We start from the raw sequence: 20204 nt of genomic DNA, 5'->3' as shown, positions 1-20204 counted from the left end.
TCTCTGTTTCTAGTTCTGCTGTCTTTTAGCATGTTCTCTTGAATAGGACACTTCATTGTCCACATGTAATCATAGATAAATGAATTGGTAAATTTGAAGTTCAGAAAGCTCTAGTGAAATGCAGAGTACTTCACAGTTTAATGTTTTGTTATTGGATTTGCTTTTTGATTTATTTTTGTGAGGGAAATGAATGTTAAAAACTCAATTTCCATAAATGACTTCTAGTGAACTTCTTGGTAAAAGAAGTGGAACTTCACAGAGTTTGAATTCTCTTTGGCTTTTAGCAGCTATAGGCCATACTTTTTTGTAATTTATATTTTTATCTTAAACATGGAATCATTTTTCATTAGATCAGGATGATCTTCCATGGAAGGAAAGAAGCTATTCTGCTCCTAAATAAAATTTTAAAAATTTGTCACTGGCAAAAAGCAACAGGTAATATCTTGCAAGTAAATTTGATGGATCAGGTAATAGTCTGTAGAGATTCATTTGGAAAAATTTATTCACTTGGCCTGTGGATCAGAGTAGTTGTTCAAGAAATAGCAGAAAGATTAAATAGAAACTGTGAAGATAGCTTAAGAAATATATATGGGGACCTAAGTCTCTTTCTCTCTTCTTCCATTTCCTTTATTTATTTGTTTATTGATTGATTGATTGATTGGTACTGCCACTATCATGACCCTGGAATAGGCTAGTTTTGTTAGATTGGTATTCTTCCTTTTTGATATTGCCTATGTTCAATCTTATAACCAAGCTGATTTTTGACATGCTCCCTCCATTTCATGAAGGGAACTGGCACCATTTTATCCTATTGTCATTTTAAATAGTTTTATGTATAAGTATATGTGTACTGCATTGATGAGAAATCTTTGGGCAAATAACTTGGTGTCCATATGGTCTTACTCAACCAATTCAAATGCTAAGTTCATGGAACTCCATTATGAAGTTTTATTTGGTAATAAAATTAGACCTCTGAATGGCTCAGTTCAGCTTCCCCCATCCATGACACACATTGAATATCAACCAATCTATCTGATCACTTCAGCTGCTAAGAAGAAACTTAAATTGTTAGTACTCTAATTCTTTTTCTGGACTGACTGAAGATTAAAATGCCACTAAAACCTTGCTTCTTGTTACATCTGATAATCCAAATGAAATACTCTATTTGGTAATGAAACAATGAAAAGCATGGATAAGGTCTTGGAAGTTGAACTACTTTTTTCCTTTTTTTTTTTTTTTTTTTTTTTAACTTTTCTTTTTTAGGTCAAGTTCCTGTCTCCTCATGTTATCTTTTTCTTTTAATTCTCTAACTGATAGCACTCTTGGCGTGGCCTAGATGACATCTGTTTCCGACCACTTAGCTGGCAACAGCCAGGTAGAGTGCTAGTTTTTCTCCCTCTTGCTTCTAGAACCAATAACCTAATCCTTTCCGGGAAATTGTCAGGGTTAGACAGGATTAAAAAAATGCCTCAGAAACTATGTCTTCTTTATTCTATCTACACAAACATTAACGTTCATCCCCTCAAATATTAGTGAAAATGTGGGCAGTTGTATAACCACCCTCAGCCTTTCCTAGAGTATTGTACATATGTCTCCTCTTTTTTTTGAAACTTTAAAGTTGTTTAACCAGCAAAAACAGATCTCTCAACTTAGCATGTCATTGTTTACAAAGAACCTAGTCTACAAGAAACATAACCTTTATTGTAAAGCCTATTACTATTTACTTTAAAACTATGTCCTTTTTGCTTGTTACTTTTGGATGTCAATATTTTAATTCTAAGTTCAAAGATAGGAAGGAAAACCATGCTTATCTTCATCTTCAAATATTACCATTTTTTATCATTTTACTTTCTTTTTGGTAGTTCTGTTTGGGGGAGGACCCACAAAATGGCTGCATAACATTATCCAACCCAAAATACAAAATGGAGTTGCAATCATTTATCTCTTTGAAGCCCAGCTCTAATTCTTCATTAACTATGATTTGACAAAGTGATGATGTAAGTGCAAGTCATGATTCTGACCAATTCTGATTTGCCATCATTTCTTTGTAATAAATTCTCAAAGTTATATTCAAGTAAAAATAAACACAAATGGGAGGGAGGTAGAAAAGTAAAAATTCCACCCTTCCACTCAGAGTAGGAAACTTTTAAAAATACCTTTTTTGATAACGGGAAATTAAGGGGAATAATCTTTTTTCCTGAAGCTGTTCTACGTAAGTGCCTCTAACAAAATAATAACAAGATTGTGCTTTTAAAAAGTTAAGCATCTAGAATCTTAGAGGGAACTTTAGACATCATCTAAAACTATAAATGAGGAATTAAAATTAACATTTTTATTCTAAATTTTTAACAATTATAATAAAAAAACATTACATTTATTTTGCTTTTTCAATCCCATTTATCATTTCAGTTATGGTTACTACAAATAACAGTGCAATAGTGCTATATATAATTATTTATTTGAATTTATTTATTCTTCACATATTCCTGAGCCTGGTGTGTACAAGGTATGATAGTTTGTATTTTTGCTGAGTCGTTTTTTAGTTGTGTCTGACTTTTCATGAACCCATTTAGAGTTTTCTAGGAGATACTAGATTAGTTTGCCATTTCCTTCTCCAGCTCATTTTGTAGATAAGAAAATTGAGGCAAATCAGGTTAAGAGATTTGCCCAGGCTCACACAGCTGGTTGAGTGTCTGAAGCCAGATTTGAATTTTCACAGATGAGTCTTTTGATTCCATGCCCGGCATTCTATCCATTTTGCCATTTGTAACTCTTTATTCATTCCTTACCTTTAAGAAACTTTTATAAAAGGCATTATTTGACCTGGAGTTTGGATAGGGAGAATTTTGACAAATGACTGTATAAAAGGGAGGAATGGGAGTACATTCCAGTAAGAGGAAGAAGGATAACTTGAAGAACAGAGACTAAAACAGGAAAACACAGGATACATCAACAGAAGTAATTTGATTTGACAAGAACATAGGATTCATACTGGGAAATAGGCTTTGTGGAACAATATGAAAAATAAATTCTGAATTTGAAGTATAGAAGACCTGGGTTTGAATCTAGCTTCTTAATGTGTACATGTCATATTATCATGTATATAGTACTTCACCATTTTATGACTGTTTCCTCATCTGCAAAATGGAAATAATATCTATAGTACTTTCTTCCCATAGGTTTTGAGATGATCAGACTAGATAATGTATTTAAGTCACTTTGCAAGCTATAAAACATTATATAAGTTTCAATCTAGTGTGATTATTATTTTTTTAATTTCAGATAAAACATATCTAAAAGAGATTGTTTACCCAGTAACTGTTGCATAGAAAACAAAATTCAAAAAGATCTTGACACATTAGTGTAGGGTTTCATCTAATAAGACAAAATTTGATAGGAAAGAATATGAAGTCTTATATTTAGTATATGAAGGAGGCATAGCTCGACAGTCTAAAAAAAATAAGGGAGGGTTTTAGTCAGCTGAAGCTTACAATGAATCAGTAGTGTAATATGGCAGCTCAAAAGCTCAAAAACTACATTTTGAGTCTGCATAGAGAAGCACAATGTCCAGGACAGGGGAAGTGCTGTTCTTTGTCCCTGTTAGCTTTCATCTGGAACATTGGATTTAGGTCAAGGGACTGTATTTTATTTTTATTATAATTTTGTCTAGGCATTAGGGATTAAATGCCCAGGTCATACAGCTAGTGAGTAATTGTTAAGTATCTGAGATGGATTTGAACTCAGGTCCTCCTTTGTTCAGGACCAGTGTTCGATCTACTGTGCCATGTAGCTGCCCCTCAAGGGACTATATTTTAGGAAGAATATTGTTAAACTAGAGAGTAAAGGAGGACAATTATGGTACTGAAGGATCTTGAGTTCATGTTCTTTGAATATTTGTAGATGGAACTAGAGATGTTTCACCTAGAGAAGAAGAAATTGAGGAAGAACATGATCGTTGTATTCAAGCACTTGAAATATGTAGAAGATTTTTATTTGTTCTGCTTAGTCCCAGAGAATAGAAGAAGAAGCAATGTGTGCCAGATTTATGTGTGGTATAAGGAAAAATATATTGCTGGAAGAGTTAACCAAAAAGCGAAATGGGCCACCTTGGAAAAAAGTTAGGTTCCCCCCTCACAAGATGTCTTCAGGTAAAGGTTAGATGACCACTCATCAGATAAACCATAAAAGTGATTCTTCTTGTACAGCATTTAGATGAATTAGTCTCTTGAATTTTGAAGTTGGCCATTTGGTGTCCTTAAATGTCCAGCTAAAGATTTGGGATTTTATTTAAACAATGAGGAACTATTGAATATTTACCCAATAGTGGTATAACATGACCAGAGTTAAACATTTCAAAGATTGATCTGGCAGCAAAATATAGAGTTGATTGAAGGGTAGCTATGAAGCAGGATTATAAAATTATATTAAGTAAGTAGATCACCTCTTCTGAGATTCAATCCCCTCATGAGACTTGTAATAAGGCAGATAATAAATCATAAAGATCTCAAATAAGGATGATGGCAAATGTATTCAAAATCCCTAGGGAGGTAAAATATTTAGCATTTGGCAATTAATTGACAAACATGAGAATATTTTTCTTAATAAATAATCTGAAAACCTTACTTATTTCATCAAACTTTAGTCATGGGAATTTAAGATGTAAGCACTCCCATAAGTTTACTAATAAGCACTCTACCTCCTCCTATAAACTTAAACGAGTCTTGTATTTAATAGTCAAACATATATTTCTTAGGCATATATTCAAAATATTGGTGGGAAATTCCATTCCAAAACTATTAATTTAATTAAACACATTTTTTCACTCTTTTTACCTTGAATGTTAAATAGAAGCTATTTGATGTGTATGACTTTTTAAATGCTTAATAAATATACATTGGTAGCTGCCCAATCAGAATGAGACAATACTTCAGTATAGTACTGATCTGGTACTCTTGCTGAATGAGATATTATACATATAAGTAGCTCTTCCAGTTAATTGAAGTTGATTCCATTAGGTGCCAAAAATAAAGTTAAAATAATTTTTTTTAATGATTTGAAAATATTTTTATATTGTTTGTGGCCTTTTCCAGCCTTTTTAAACAGAGGCTCCTAAATATAATTTAGCCTACTTTTGATGACTCAGGATAATTACTGAACACTGTTTTTTTTTTAATTTTTTGTCTCCACTCTCATTCTTAAGTTATGAGGTGCTATTTCCCATTGTTGTCATCGTACTTATTTCTAATAACTACTCCCGAGCATTTTGTAGTTTTATCACTTCTGTTCTTGTGTGAATTACAAAACAGATAAGCCTTTGTTGTTTTGTGTTAAATAAAATGTATTAATACTTAACATCCACCAACCCTGAAAAGATGGCCAAGGTTTTTGAAGGCTATGCTAAGAGAATAGATGAAATACCATAGAAAAGCTTCCTAGATAACACTGCCAATAACATTTTAGTAGTTCTTCCCTGCCTCAAATTGACCTCTTCGTCTACCCTTCTATAACAGGTGATCTATTTTCTGTGTCAGTATTGCCAACCATACCTTTACTGAATGTTGAATGGTGACCCAGAAGAATGGAATTACACTTGACACTTTCCCTTTTCCTTGTTTTCTGTTGCCAGCACCAAACAGAAGTATATAAGAAGGAAAGTAAAGGGAATTGGATCTTTTTTCTCTGTCAGGCAAGCCAAGAAACAATTCAGAAGCCTTCCAATTTCGTCATGGTCCTTGAAACATTTTCTCTTTGGAAGACAGAACCCATTTTCTCCCTTCTACTTTTAAAAGGAAATAGTAACACGTTGCCATATCTAGGATTTACCTTGCAATTGAAGATAGTTTAATTCTGCATTTGCTGCAGTTGATATTTATTACATAGATTGCCACTGAATCTGAAATCAGGATGTAGAATTATCTATGTTGTGCTATGCAGTTTGAGCCTTTTTGTTTCTTTTGTTTCTTTGTTTCTAAATAATTGTAATGGTGAGGGCACTGATTGGCCTAGCCAACAGAATTCTGAGATTCTATTCTAAACCATTCAAGTAAAGTATGCAGTATTTTCTCAGTCCTCAGCTTTTGTCAGTGTTATGGGAACATAGAACTATATAATATGGTCCCTCGCTTTCAAGGAGTTTAAAATTGATAAAAGAAAGAAAACATGTACACAGTCATAGTACAAAATAAGCTCTAAATAGCACAATAATATGAAAAATGTGTGTAAAAGTTCAGAGAATAGATCACTACTCACTTGCATGTTCTTGGAAGATTTAGAACCGTAGATTTAAGGCTGGAAGGAACTTTACAATGAAGTCTTCAAGTTTGTCATTTTACACATGAGAAAACCAGTCCAAAGAGGTTAATTGATATTTCTATGATAACTCAGAAAGTGGCAAAGCCAGGATGTTAGCATTCTTTCTTTCTTCTGACTCTCATGGAAGACATGCTGGGCCAGCTGACTTCAGGGCAGGGACCCTACATCTCCATGCAGGAATTTTCATGTCAGATTAAAACTGAAGACAAGATCTATGATTTCATTGGAACAGGGAACTGCTGAGTGAGAGTACTTCCCTACAAAAGTAGATCTGTACTTTGTCTTCAACTTTTAGTCTTAGAGATTACCTGTGTCATTAATAATGATGAGACATTAAATGACTTGTCCAAGGTCATAGTATTGTGAGAGGTGGGGCTGTAACCTACATCTTCCCATGCTGCCTTTCCTTCACACTGCTTTGCACATAGTAAAAGTTTTTTAAATGCTTGTTAAATCAATGTATTTCATCATGTAAAAATGGACAGATAAAGAAGGTCCAGATTTCAAGAATTATATTAGCAGAGGCACAGAAACAAAGGGGTATGGAGAGTGGGAAGAAGAGGGACAGACAGGATTTGACCATGAAGAGTAAATTGTAATTGGAATATAAAAGGTTTGAAGGGGAATAATACAAGAAAAGTTTAGAAAGATAGGGGGCTAAATTCTGGGCCCATAGTCCAACATTAGACTTTAGACTTATTCATTAAGCAGTAGCAGACCATTGAAAATTCCTGAAGAAGGAAGCAATATGATGAGCTTTAGGAAGATTAATTAGACAGTTTGTACAGTATGAATCAACAAGTGAATAAAATAGAAGCAAGAAAATGAAATTAGGATGTTTTTACACAACTGAAAAGTAATAAGGGAATGGATTAGAATATTGGAAAGTGGGAATGAAAAGAAGATACATAAAAAAGGTATTGTGGAAGTGGAATTAACAGCTTCTTTGCAGTGGGCTCTAGAGGTAACCAAAGACGTTTGACAGTGCTATATGTGATTCTAACTCATTCCTTTTCTCTGTTTTTCTCTTTTCTTTCAGTGTTCCTTAGCTGCTATCATTTTTTAAAATTTTTTTTCTTTTTAATTAAATATGCATTATGAATGCAGCTATCATTATGGAAAAATCTGACCAGGTGAATAGAAGAAGATAAAGGAGGAGTCAAAAAAAGACCAAGATTTTGAGCCGGGGTGACTCGGAGGGTAGAACTACTATTAATAGATACAGATGTTCAGGGAAATTGTTTGAGTAAAAAATGATAGACTCAGTTTTAAATATATCATTGAAGTTGAAATCCTAGTTGAACACTCATAGATAGAAATACCTAGAAACATTAGTCTTGTAGTCTAATAGAGAAATCAGTGTTGGAAATAGGTTTCGAGGTGACAACTAAAGATATAGGAGTGGGATTATCAAAAGAAAGAAATGTTCTTCCTCAAACATAGCAAAACATAGTGGATTTTTATTTTATTTGTATTTTAGCAAGTATATTATAAAATATTCAGCAAGTATAAAGTATAAAAAACAAATTATTAAAACCATGTCTTGTATCCCCAGGAACTAATAGCAATAACAGGATAGGAATGAGATATAAGTAACCTTTCAGACTAAAACACTTAAACTGAATAAGCATAAAGCATAATAGAAATATGCCTTTGCAAATAAACATGAAGTAATTTCTGAATAGTCAATAATATATTTTTCTCCAAATGAATAGTTTAAACTAAGCAATGATTCCCAGCCATGGACTTAGAGGGTAGCCACAGAGTTATGATGGGAGTGTATGTGTCTAATTCTTTCACAACTTTTTTTTCTGTTTTTCTCCCCTCTTGTCTTTGAATTTTTTTTGGGGGGGGGTTGTTTTGTTTTTCTTTTAAACATGTATTGTGAATGCAACTACCATCATGGAAAGGTCTGTGACTTTTTTGATAATAAAAAAGTTTATACTCATAGATTGGTCCTCATCAATAGATTGATACTTCATTCTCTTAGACTTTAAACCAATGATTGAAAGTAATTAGTAATTAGAATGAAGTTGTATGTTGGGGTTGGAGGCAAGAAGGGTTGAGTTCGTGCCTTATATCCAAGTTGGCTATGTAAAAGTTGAACTGAAGTATCAGAAGAGAATGATTTGTGTAACCTTAACCGAAGGTTAGTAAAGAGTCTTTTTCCCTCCTTTTTTGATAGTATGGGGAAGAAGGTAGAAAAGAGTGAAATGTCTCTTTAACATCTTCAAAATAATATAAGAACTGGAAAAATCAAAAAATCTTGGGCTGTTTTAAATTCCATGAATGACTATGTTGCATCTAATCTTGATTGATGTTACTCTGCTTCAATAGATAGGGAAGTTGCAATACTGAAGACTTGAAAAATAAATTCATTGTTCTTAATTTTTCCATCATAGTAGCAGTTTTCTTTCTAATTATTTTAGCAAAACACTGATATAATGGACCACTGACCAAGATTTAGGCACAATTGTTATTTTTGTGAATTTTATGTTATCAATTTTGTTGTGTTCAGATCTGTTCTATTTAATTTTGCAAAGTCAAGTATTGTAATGTCATAATTTTAAGCAATTTTTTAAAGTACTTGACTGAGACAAATTTAACTTGTTTCTTTATAGTCATGGTCTGAATAAGTTCTTTTCCTGTCGAGGGATTGCAATAGCCGTTGAATATTTTTGGAAACTTGGCAACAGAAACATCACAGTATTTGTTCCTCAGTGGAGAACAAGACGTGATCCTAACATCACAGGTGAGTCAACCAGTGGACTGGAAAAGAATTGGTTCCTAAAATTAGTGTTTACTGTTTGGACTAAAGTCCTATGCCCAATAGGTATTTCTTCAACAGCTTTTCTTCCTTCATTCCTCCCTCCCTAACAACCCCCTCCTTTCTCCCTTGTTTCCTCCCTCTCTTCCTGAGCACTCATGTACTTTTTAGAGGTCCTATGTACCTCTAACTTCCAAAAATATTTCATTGGAAAGTTAAAAACTTATAAATCTAAGATTTTATAAGAATTCAGGTAAAGAGATTATGTTTTATAGGGAAAGTTGTTTTTTTTTTTTTTTTTTCCTTGGCTAGAGACAATTTTCCTTAGCGGTCTGACATTAGAATGCCCTTGTAAGTAGTTGACTTTTAAAGTGATCGTCAAGTTTTGGGGGTTTACCATAAAACACTTTATTCACTTATTAATACTTTACAGCTAAAGCCACACAAAAAACTTGAACTTAAGTCATCATTGCAGAAGTAAATTTAAGGAGGCCACATGAGAAGATGAGCGGGAAGACTCCATAAATGATACCTGAGATGTAACTGCTTCTTGACCATATGTAAACATAGTAGAGGAAATAAAAAATTGAACAGAAAATGAAACTTGTTCATTAGTACAACAAACTGGTTTTGTGTGCAACAGTGGGGAACCTCTGACTCTCTCATATTTGGAAACTTCAACATATATATTGACTTTTCAATCCAAACACCCTACCCACTCAGTTTCTAAAATCTATACCTGTTACCACTCTTCCACCATACCTCAGCCACACACAAAGCTGAATTTGTCACTGCTTACAAATGTACCACCCCCAGGTTCAAGAATTCTGAAATTCTCTTATACAATTGTAATTACTGGTTTTTCACCTCTCTTTGCTTTTCTTTACAAAATCACCCTCTTCTTCCATACTGTAACATCACCTCCATTCCTTGCTGCTTAATGGAAGCTGTTTTGACTGGGTCCACTACAAATTTATGTTATACAGTCTCAACTGGGCCTTCACTGCTACTAAGTAATTCTTCTATACCTCCCCTTATCAATTTCACTATCCCACTTTCTTCAGCAGCTCTTTTATTTTATTTTTAAATTTTATTTTAATTTGTTATTATGATTATGATTATTAATATTTTTACTGTGGCAATTAGGGTTAAGTGACTTACCTAGGGTCACACAGCTAGGAAGTGTTAAGTATCTGAGGCCAGGTTTGAACTCAGGTCCTTTTAACTTCAGGGCTGGTGCTCTATCCACTGCACCACCTAGCTGCCCCCAGCATCTCTTTTAAAACATTTTCCCTCCTCAGATTTTCCATGGCTTTCTCCTTCCCTCATCCTCTGTGCTGAGAACCTTGCCTCTTATTTTGCTAGAAAAAATTTTGGCCTTTTGTGATGAGCTCAATCTTCTCTCTTCTTCATCTTGTATTATTCTTAGATCTTTTACCACTGTGTCCTTCTTTATCGAAGCCTACATCACATTCTAAAATGGCCTGTTTGCCTTATCAAAGCTAAACTTACCCTCAACCCACTAAAGAGAGCTCATTCAATCCTGCCCCCAAGAATAGATTTTGCCCTCTGTTATCACCCATACACATGCATATATTTTCAATCTGCTGGTTTATTCCCTACTGCCTCCATGACTTCCCCCATCCTGTAGAAACCAAGTATCATCTCTCATCTCTCCTGCCTTTTGTAGCTAAAAAGCCATCAATAGTGGGTGCCACTAATTTTTCTCCTCTCATTCTCTTCTTAATCCCTGGCGCAGTACAGTTTTCTATTTTACCATTACACCAAAAGTGCTCTTTTAAAAATTACCAATGGTCTATCATAGTTGTTAAGTAAGTTCAATGGTCTTTTCTCAGTTCCCATTTTCCTTGAGCTCTCTTTGGCCTCTAGTGTTGTTAAGCAGGCCTTCTTGACACTTGTATCTCTCTGAAAGGTTTTTATGTCTCTGTTTTTGTGGGCTGCTCATCCCTTCTGACCTCTCCACCATCTTCCTTATCCAGCTTTGCCCTCTTGAGTGCGGGTGCACCACAAGGGTTTTTTTTGTCCTGGTCCCTCTTTCTGCTCATACTACTTCTCTTGGTGATCTCATTATCTTCTGAGGATTTAGTCACTATCTTATGCTGAGGACTCTGAAACTTGCCTGTCCTCCCCACTGACCTCTGTTCTCCCATCTCCCAACTATCTTTCACATAACTCAGCCAGAATGTCAGTAGACATCTTAAACTCAACAAGGCCAAACAGAGCTCCTTCTTCCTTTCCCCTCATATTCCCTCCACTGCAGTGTCTCCTCCCTCCCCCAGTGCCTTTTCCCTTTTACTGTAGAGAGCAGGACCCTTCTCCTAATCCCTTAAGACCACAGTGTAGGAGTTATCCTTGACCCCTCTCTCTTACTCCTCATCACCTAATCTCTTAAAGCCTTGTGGTTCCATATCTCTTGAATAAACCCTCTTTCTTCCTCTAACACTACTGCCGCTGGTATAAACTCTCATCGCCTCATCTGTTACAGTGATCTACTGTCGCTCTTTCTGCCATAAGTCTTTCTCTAATCCATTCTAGCCTCCAATTAACCACCAAAGTGATTTTCCTAAAATGGAAGTTTATGTCATCCCTTCCACTCAGCAAAGTCTAGTGGTTTCCTCTTGCCTCCCAGAACAATGTCCTGTTTGGCATTCATAGTCCTTGTTAATCTAGCCCCTTCCTAACTTTCCACTCTTCTTACATGTTACTTTCCAATTCATGCTTCATGATCCAGTGACACTCCAGGGAACAATGACTATTCCCTAAACAAATCACACCATCACTCAGCTCTTGGCATTTTCTTGGTTTTATATCCCCATTCCTGAAACACTTCCATCTTCCTGGCTTCCTTTAAATCTCAACTGAAACCCCTCTTTTCTACAGGCAGCCTTTTCAGCCCCTTTTAATTGTAGTCCTTTCCCTCTTTCAGTTATTTCCTATTTATCCTACATATGGCTTGCTTTATATAAATATTTGTTTGCAAATTAGATTGTAAGTTCCTTGAGGTTATAGAATTTTTCCCCCATTCTTTTTATATGCAAGTACCTGACATACGATAGGCACTTAATAAATGTTTATTAATTGATTGAAAGGCAGGTTTTCTAAATTTCAACCATAGATTCTAAGAACTAGATGGAGCTTTAAAAACAATGTAGTCAAACTCTTCATTTTACAGATCAGGAAACAGAAGCTCAAAGAGAAGTAATTTTCCTAAAATCTCATTAGCAACAGAATTCTGATTAGAAGCTTTCTCTCATGCCTCCTACCCTGTTGTTCTTCATTGATCTGTCACATTGACCCACATGTCTGAAGCTTGTTTCCTATCCCAATTACCATTAAGGTCAACAAGTAAAATTGTATAGCATCAAAAATAGTTTGGGATCTGAGAAACAGTCCCTTTTAATTATGTGCCTAACTTACTCTTACCTTCTTTCTATGATTTTCTCTTTGTTTTCTAATTCTTTTATCTGCTGTCTTTTTTTTTCTTTTTCACTTATGACTGTATATTAACTAACTGTAATGTGAAACTAAAGTGTTTTCTTATACTTTTTTAATGAAATTTTATTATATTCTCTGTTAATTTTTAAAATCATTTGAATTGACTATATTGCTCTAAAAAAAATTAAACAGATTATTGTTTTCCTCTGTCATTAAGTTTAGGGAGAAAACCTGAGCCTTTCCTGTGCTAGTAAACAAATTGTTCCATTTCTTATTTGTGTGCATCTAAGATAATCTTTTTGCTGAATGACTCTTTAATTTATCCCATGAACAGAGCAGCATTTCTTGACCCAGCTCCAGGACCTTGGAATACTATCTTTAACGCCAGCTCGGATGGTCTTTGGAGCAAGAATTGCTTCTCATGATGACAGGTATGAAAATCAGTTTCCTTTTATCTTGTTGGAAGGGGATAGTGAGGAACCTACCTCGAGAAGCAACTAGCACAGTTCCACAGTTAGTAGAGGAGCATTTTTATTTTTTTCTGAGCTCACCCTTCAGAGAGTTAGATTCAAGGCAATTGATCACTAAATTAATACTTAAGAGTCATGAAATTGAATGTTTGCATGTTTTGGGGATAAAAGACTAAATCAGAGCAGTGATCTCTTCCATCTAATTATGGTAATAAAAAGCAACATGTACAACAAGAAGGAGAGTTGAAAGTACAAAAGAAGGAGAGTTGAAAGTTGTAAAAGTGCGGTATGAAACTGATCCATTACAAAACAGTTTATATTGCTTTAACAACTTGTTTGATAATACACATAGTGCTGCTCTTTGACATAGGGTTTTGTTTAGTCAGTTTGTCCTTATATTGCCCCTACTCCCCTTTATTTAAATAATAGAAGATGGTACCCTGTATTGTTTTTATTCCAAATTCTATTTGGGCCTAACCACCATAATAACTAGGTTTTCCCCAAGGCTCCCATTGCAAGAAATCACTGGTTCTTCCAATGTAGTCTACCCCACTACAAAACATAGTTAATGATTGTATAGTCAATTAGGAGGTACTCAGAACAGGAACCTGAAACCCCATAGGATTACATGGAATGTGAACCTTAGAGAGATTCTCCTTATCTATTAGACATTTACTGAATACCTGGTATCCAAAACACTACCTCTGGCTTGTGAAGGCATGAGTGTAGAGAAGGCATCAGAGTGAGTGAGTAGCATCTGGGTTCAAGTACCATCTCTCTCACTTCACTCAGTGGAAGGCTCTGGGGAAGTCACTTTTCCTCTCTGTGCCTTATGTAAATAAGAGGGTTGGACTCACCTTGGAGGTCCTCTCACAAGGTCTAAATCTATGATCCTACGTAGAAGACATGTTCTTATACAGGATGATTAGTTGAATGCAAGATATATACATAAAATTGTAATATTAGCAAGATAGAATAGTAATACATGCAATATGGTGTAGTAAAAAGAACACAAGTTGGATTCTGTCCCCTGTCTTTATGAACACAGATAAATTAATCTCTCTGGGTCTCAGTTTTCCCATCTCTAAATGACTTCTTTGCAGTATCTTATAGAGTTCTTAAGTTTAAAATAGCAGGCAAACCTTAAACTAATGTATAAACAAGCTGATATGAATTTTTTATTCTTCATTAACAAAATGCAAAAAAAAAAAAAACAACAGCTTGTCAAAATCATGGAAGTCTTATTGAAGGAGATGGTATTGAGGCAATTATGTGGGAATGATGTAATGATTGTTTCTGGCCAAGAGACTTGGAACAGAGTAAATGGAAGAGTTGGTCCAGTATTCACCCTAGGCCCATGTCTGCTGCTCAAAGAGAAGCAGGTCTCCATCATCTAGGAAGAAGGGCAGGGGTGTCTTCTAGGCTGAACAGGAGGTGCTGCCATTGAAGAGAACCTTCAGCTCTTCTGTCATTGTCACATCCTTCTGTGATGCCAACTTTTGAGCATTTGTAAACAATTTACCTGGCCCTTCCCTATATCAGACTTAAGCATATGTGTTCAGAGAGCAGTGCTTTTCCAAGAGGAGTGTCCCCTCTGATGTGGTACCTGGGTAGGGCTTCTGAGGCTGTGCCAGTAACTGTGGCAGACATCCTCACTAATCATAATTCTCATCAGCAAAAAACAAATGTCCAAAATAAGACCATTACTTTCATTAACATGAAAGAGTTAAATCACTTATTTATTTTCGCAGATTTACTAACATTGGTGAAGACAACTTTTTTTATCCTTAGGATTATTTGTGCCCTCCAATAAAAGTAGTTACTGTTTAGATTTCTAATGCCAGTGATTCTCATAATTTCTTAATTTATTTCATCATTATGTTATATGTCAATTCAGAGGCCTTAAATCAATGAAGACATTCTGCATAAATGGGAAGAACCAACCTTGTTGCTTCCTGAAAATTGTTTTACACAATAACCGATCATAGAAGGAACTAAAATCCTATTTCTTTTCCCATTATCCTTGACATAACTCCCATTTACAAGGTTTTAAAGTATGTCTAATTCCCAATAAGGAAATAGATGACAGCATTAATATTTAATCCTTACCCTTTTAAAGCATTTCTTATCCTCTTGGAGTTTTTGCATTTGATAGATTGTAGACTAGGTGTCAGAGAATTGAGAGTAGAAATGAGAATTAGTGGAAGCAGGTTTAAAGTCATCAGACTTATAAAATTTCTCAGGCATAAAATACCATCATGATAGCAACAAATAGCTAATGTAAAAGTAAGCTAAGCTACTTAGACTTTGCTACCTAATGATAGTTGCCAATAATAGTCTCATAGTATTTCTGTTAAATTCATTTGATCTTCTGCTTAGACAAGCACATCCTCTTTCCTTGTTAATAAAGACTCTCCCAACTACTGCTGCTGATCCAGTTGTACTTTGTTTTAAGTAATAATTGTGTACCTGAAAAAGTTTGCAGATGATCAATTTTTTTTGTGACCCCTGAACAAAGTAGAGTGATCTTTGGGCACTGACAGAGCAATTTTGTTGCTTTATGTTATAGTCTTCCCTGTGCTTTTATAAGTGTCTTAGCTTCATTTCTGATTGCTCGGGTATTTAATAATTTGTTAACTGATACTTGAGCATTTGGATGTTTTCCTTTTCTTGGTGAATACATTTTGAAAAATGAATAATTACTACAAATATATGTTTCATGAGTTTTGGTTTTTGTTGTTTTTTTAAAGTAGGACATAGCTGTATATTTTAACACCTCTCATGTTATCATAGGTTTCTGTTGCACCTAGCTGACAAAACTGGTGGCATAATTGTAACCAATGATAACTTCAGAGAATTTGTGACTGAATCAGTATCTTGGAGAGAAATTATTAAAAAAAGGTAATATTTACTTCTTTTCCATCAAAAAATATTAGAGTATCTACTGTGTGCTTCTTACTAGGTACTAAGATAGTACAAAAGTAAATATCAAACATGTTCCTTACCCAGAGGCATTGTTTTCTAGTTGGGGAAAAAGCTATACTCACCTGAAACAGGAAACCAGATAATGTGTATATACTCATACACACATACATACACTCATACATATACACACATTTACACGCACACAGTCACACACATGCACTCATACGTGCACACACTTACATACACACACTCATACATATACATTCATACACACACACCCATACCCTCACATACTTATACACATACACGTGCACTCACACACTCATATAGACTCACACTCACCAGCTAAGTTGCCCAGACAGTAAAGGCATTGAGGTAGGATGGGAGCGCCGCCAGCCTGGGAGTCCTGGTTTTCCTGCTGACTTGCTTTCTAAGCTACAACCAGCCACTTCCCTGCCTGTCTGCCTCACTCTTCACCTCTGCAAAACAGGGAGGTTGAACTAGAAAAGTTTGAGATGCCTTCTGACACCCTACAGTGAAAATTCAAAAATTGGACATTATATAACACTGTGCTAATTCTGCTACTAATTTCATGAAAGAGGAAAAACAAAGATGCTCTTAGAATTTGTACTCTAGTTTTAATGATCACATGCCGTTTTTTTTTGCCAAAGTCAAGTCACAAGATGCATTTTCTTTCACCCACTTACCATTTGCCAGGTAGTTTGTTTTTTGTTTTCTTGTTTTATTTATTAACAAGTGAAAAGTAACTTTTCCTATCAGTGTCTAGGAAAAAGTCAATTGGCATTCATCGCTAAAATAACAAAACTGAACTTTGCCCTTCTGCATATATAGTTCATAAGTCACTAATAATGCTTTCTTGACATGTTTGCTTAATCTTTGCCCTATGCCTTAGGTAGTAGGCTCCCTTTTACCAGCATGTGTTTATTAGTTTCATAATATACAAGCAATTGGATACACATGCTCTTGCAGGACACAAGAGACACTTATTGATATAGAGACACAAAGCAGACTTGCAACAATACAGACAGAGCCTCAGACCATTTAGAATCTCTACAAATGTGTTAGATTTGTCACTAAAATAACATTATGGCTTTCAGAGAAACTCGTCATTTTCCTTTAAATAGCTGTTTTCAGAATGGATTGCCTGAGGAACTCCCCAACTTCCCCCAGGCTTCCCTGATGGTAACATTGATGAGGTTTTAAAGCATCTCTTTTCATTTGAGAATTAAAGGGCAGATATTTCTCGAAACCCAGAGAAGTATCAGAAAGACTTCAGGCAAAATCTTGATAAGTAATGAAAAGTCCAGTTGAAGGAAATCTTTATAGCCATTCTGAGTTTTTATTCAGAAGAAGAGAATGAAGTTAATTTGAGAGTTTTTTCTTTAGATAAGCAAGCTCTGAGTTTGTCAAGTGACTTCTGTTTTGGATTTAGATGGATATCTCTCAGAATTAAAATGGCAGGTTTGCTCCAAAGTTTAGAAATTAAGTGTTCCTCTTACTCTCTTCTTCATATTGTAGGTTGCTTCAGTATACATTTGTTGGGGACATATTTATGGTTCCTGATGATCCTCTGGGAAGAAGTGGACCTAGATTAGAGGAATTTCTTCGTAAAGAAGTCTTCCTTGGGTATTTCCTTTTTCTGGTTATTGCCTTTTTCTGGTATAATTTTGGGATTTTTTAATTATTGTGGGGGAGAAATTAGTGCCCTATATTTTAAAAAATATATAATATAGTGTGTTTTTATAAATACTTTAAAATAAATGCTAATGAAAATATCAAATCTCAAGGATACCCTGAAAGACCAAGCTTAGAGTTATGTTCACTTTTGCTTAACTCATGTTTGTCTTATGATATGTTGGCACCATATACATCATAGATTGATAAAACCAAAGCAACAAAACATTATTTTCTGTGCCAGAAAGACAAAATAAAGATAAATTCCAAGATGGATGGTCTCATTTTAATGAAGGTAAGCAAACATGGGCTTTTTCCATGTGAATGTCACTTTATTTTCATTTTCATAGGCAGTTGTTTTGCTTAAGTTGGCTGGGGATGGGAAGGGGTTGTATGTGTGTGTATGTGCCCGTGTGCGCATGTGCATGTATGTGCACGTGTAAGCAAGTTTTTATTGTTGCACATTTATAGTGGTCCGGCAATTTTTTCATTCAGAAATCATGTCTGCTGCTCTTTCAAATTTACCTGGAGTTTAATTCATCTTTTGGAGGGGGGGGGGTTGGGAGAGAGTATCAAAATTGGATCTTCAAAGATAACAAAGAAGTTGTCATTTACAACTTCAAAGTAATTGAAGTTAATTATACATCACATTGATAAATTCTTTGTGATTAGATGGTTAAAGGCTACTCCAACTTTGTTGGAACTGGCTTGATCAGAATGTTTTTTCTCAGGAACTATTAGTACTAAACTTCTAAGTTAGGAGCATAGTTGCCCTGAATTTCAGAGTTCTCATTCTGCCTTTAAGGTAGTACGGTTTTTCAAACCAACCTTTCAAATGTATACTGACATCATTTGTGTTTAGTCATCTCCTGAAACCAAGATCAAAGGAAACGCTGATGTCAGACAGTGTGAATAATATATAAATCCTTTTTGTCTCTTATCTTTGAATGTTATATTGAGATTCAGAACCCAAAGGCCATAGACTTTTTTGTTCATGAAACTAAAAAGCCCATTTTAACTGTACAGTATCTGTATAAGTGGGGCTTATTTCTCTAAGGTCCTTGAAACTTGTAGGGTGATCAATATTGATGGCATTCACACATCAAGGGCAGCAAAAAGAGATGATTTTGAGGAGCTTGAAGACTACACATATATGTATATGTATGGTCAGCAAGTTTCTCATCTTTACCTTCTTTCTTCCTTATCAGCACTAACAGATCTCTCTTGGGTCCTGTTCTGGTCTTCACCTAGCTGTTAGATGATTCCTGCAAAAGTGTTAACAGATAATTACATTCTTACTGAGTTTGAGGTATAACCCTTTAAAGGGTATTTACATTTGAGAAGGGGGCTGTTAAAGCTAAAATAATAGCCTTTGGTGAATGAACTTGAACCTAAAACCACAAAAATAGGATGTAGAGATAGAAGAGGTCTTGCCCCCAAAAAAGAACCAGTCTGACCATAGTCAGACTTCTTCTTCTTTTTCATTCCTTAGTTCCAATACTTATATTATAAGGCTCAGAGCCTTACCTGGGATGTGATGGTCTCTCTGCAGGACCTTAGCCATTCATTCCCCTTTCATGATCTTAACCCTTCCATTTCACACCATATTCGCTTCTGACCCATTGCACTGTGTACTACATGCTTCCATTCTGACTCCTGCCTTATGTTATCCTCTTGTCCCAGGAGTCCAAGGAACAGAATTTGAACCATAAGCATACACAATGACATTTTAGGGGAATTTCCCTTTTGTTTAATAAGATTGCTTACTTGGGCACTATTCCATTTACAGGGATTTTCCACCTCCGCCCGGAGCTCTGCCAAGTGGAGGACTGCATGAAACTGCCTTCAGGGTCCCCAGCACCAGCCGACAACCCACACCCCCAATTCAGGGAGTTCTTCCAAGCAACTGGATTCCCCAGCAACCTAACATCCCAATCCTACAAAATCTAGCAAATATCCAACCAAGCCTGACAATTCCACCACAGAGATCCCCAGCAGAAACCAAACAGCTGAGGGAAGCCCTCCTAAAGATATTCCCAGAGTTGGAGCAAAGAATGAAAATTGATCAGATTCTGACAGCCCATCCGTATATGAGAGACCTGAACGCCCTGTCAGCCATGATATTGGATTAAGGATATATTAGGGAAGTTTGCAATCAGAGCTGATCGATTAAACCCTCAAGTAGCATCTGCACATGTTGGGAATTGAAATAATGTGAAGAAATCAATTTGCCAATATAAACCCTATGTGAACAAAACAGAATTAAATGTTTTGTGTATAAAAGATCTGTTTTCAAAACTGGCTTTATATGTATACATATATGTGTATATATATATGTATATATGTATATGTATGTGTATATATATATACACACATATATATAAATGATGCTGCTATTACAGACTTAATATTAACATTTTCTGTAAAAGGAAAGTCTACATTTTCTGCCTGTTCAGAACTGTTTCATAGCAGCTTATTCTAGTGTATTAACGTTTTTATGTGTTTTTTTAAACTATTTTCCTTAAAGATGAAAATGTTGGCAAAATGTGATATAATTAGCCTTTGTAAAATAAAGAGTA

The 20204-nt window shown here is 35.2% G+C and overlaps 1 protein-coding gene across 1 annotated transcript in view; it reads left to right on the top strand.

Annotated features, from left to right (window-relative positions):
- Window positions 1-19908, top strand: part of N4BP1 (NEDD4 binding protein 1) — a 55020-nt gene extending 35112 nt beyond the window's left edge. Inside the window, 5 exon segments of the mRNA XM_051979806.1 lie at window positions 8934-9064; window positions 12870-12966; window positions 15799-15906; window positions 17470-17577; window positions 19415-19908. Of these exon segments, the coding sequence (XP_051835766.1) occupies window positions 8934-9064; window positions 12870-12966; window positions 15799-15906; window positions 17470-17577; window positions 19415-19757 (787 nt within the window). The 3' untranslated portion in view covers window positions 19758-19908.
- Window positions 19909-20204: the final 296 nt, after the last annotated feature.

The sequence above is a fragment of the Antechinus flavipes genome, chromosome 2 (assembly GCF_016432865.1).
Source record: "Antechinus flavipes isolate AdamAnt ecotype Samford, QLD, Australia chromosome 2, AdamAnt_v2, whole genome shotgun sequence".
NCBI lineage: Eukaryota > Metazoa > Chordata > Mammalia > Dasyuromorphia > Dasyuridae > Antechinus > Antechinus flavipes.
This window is presented reverse-complemented; position numbering and strand designations above follow the sequence as displayed.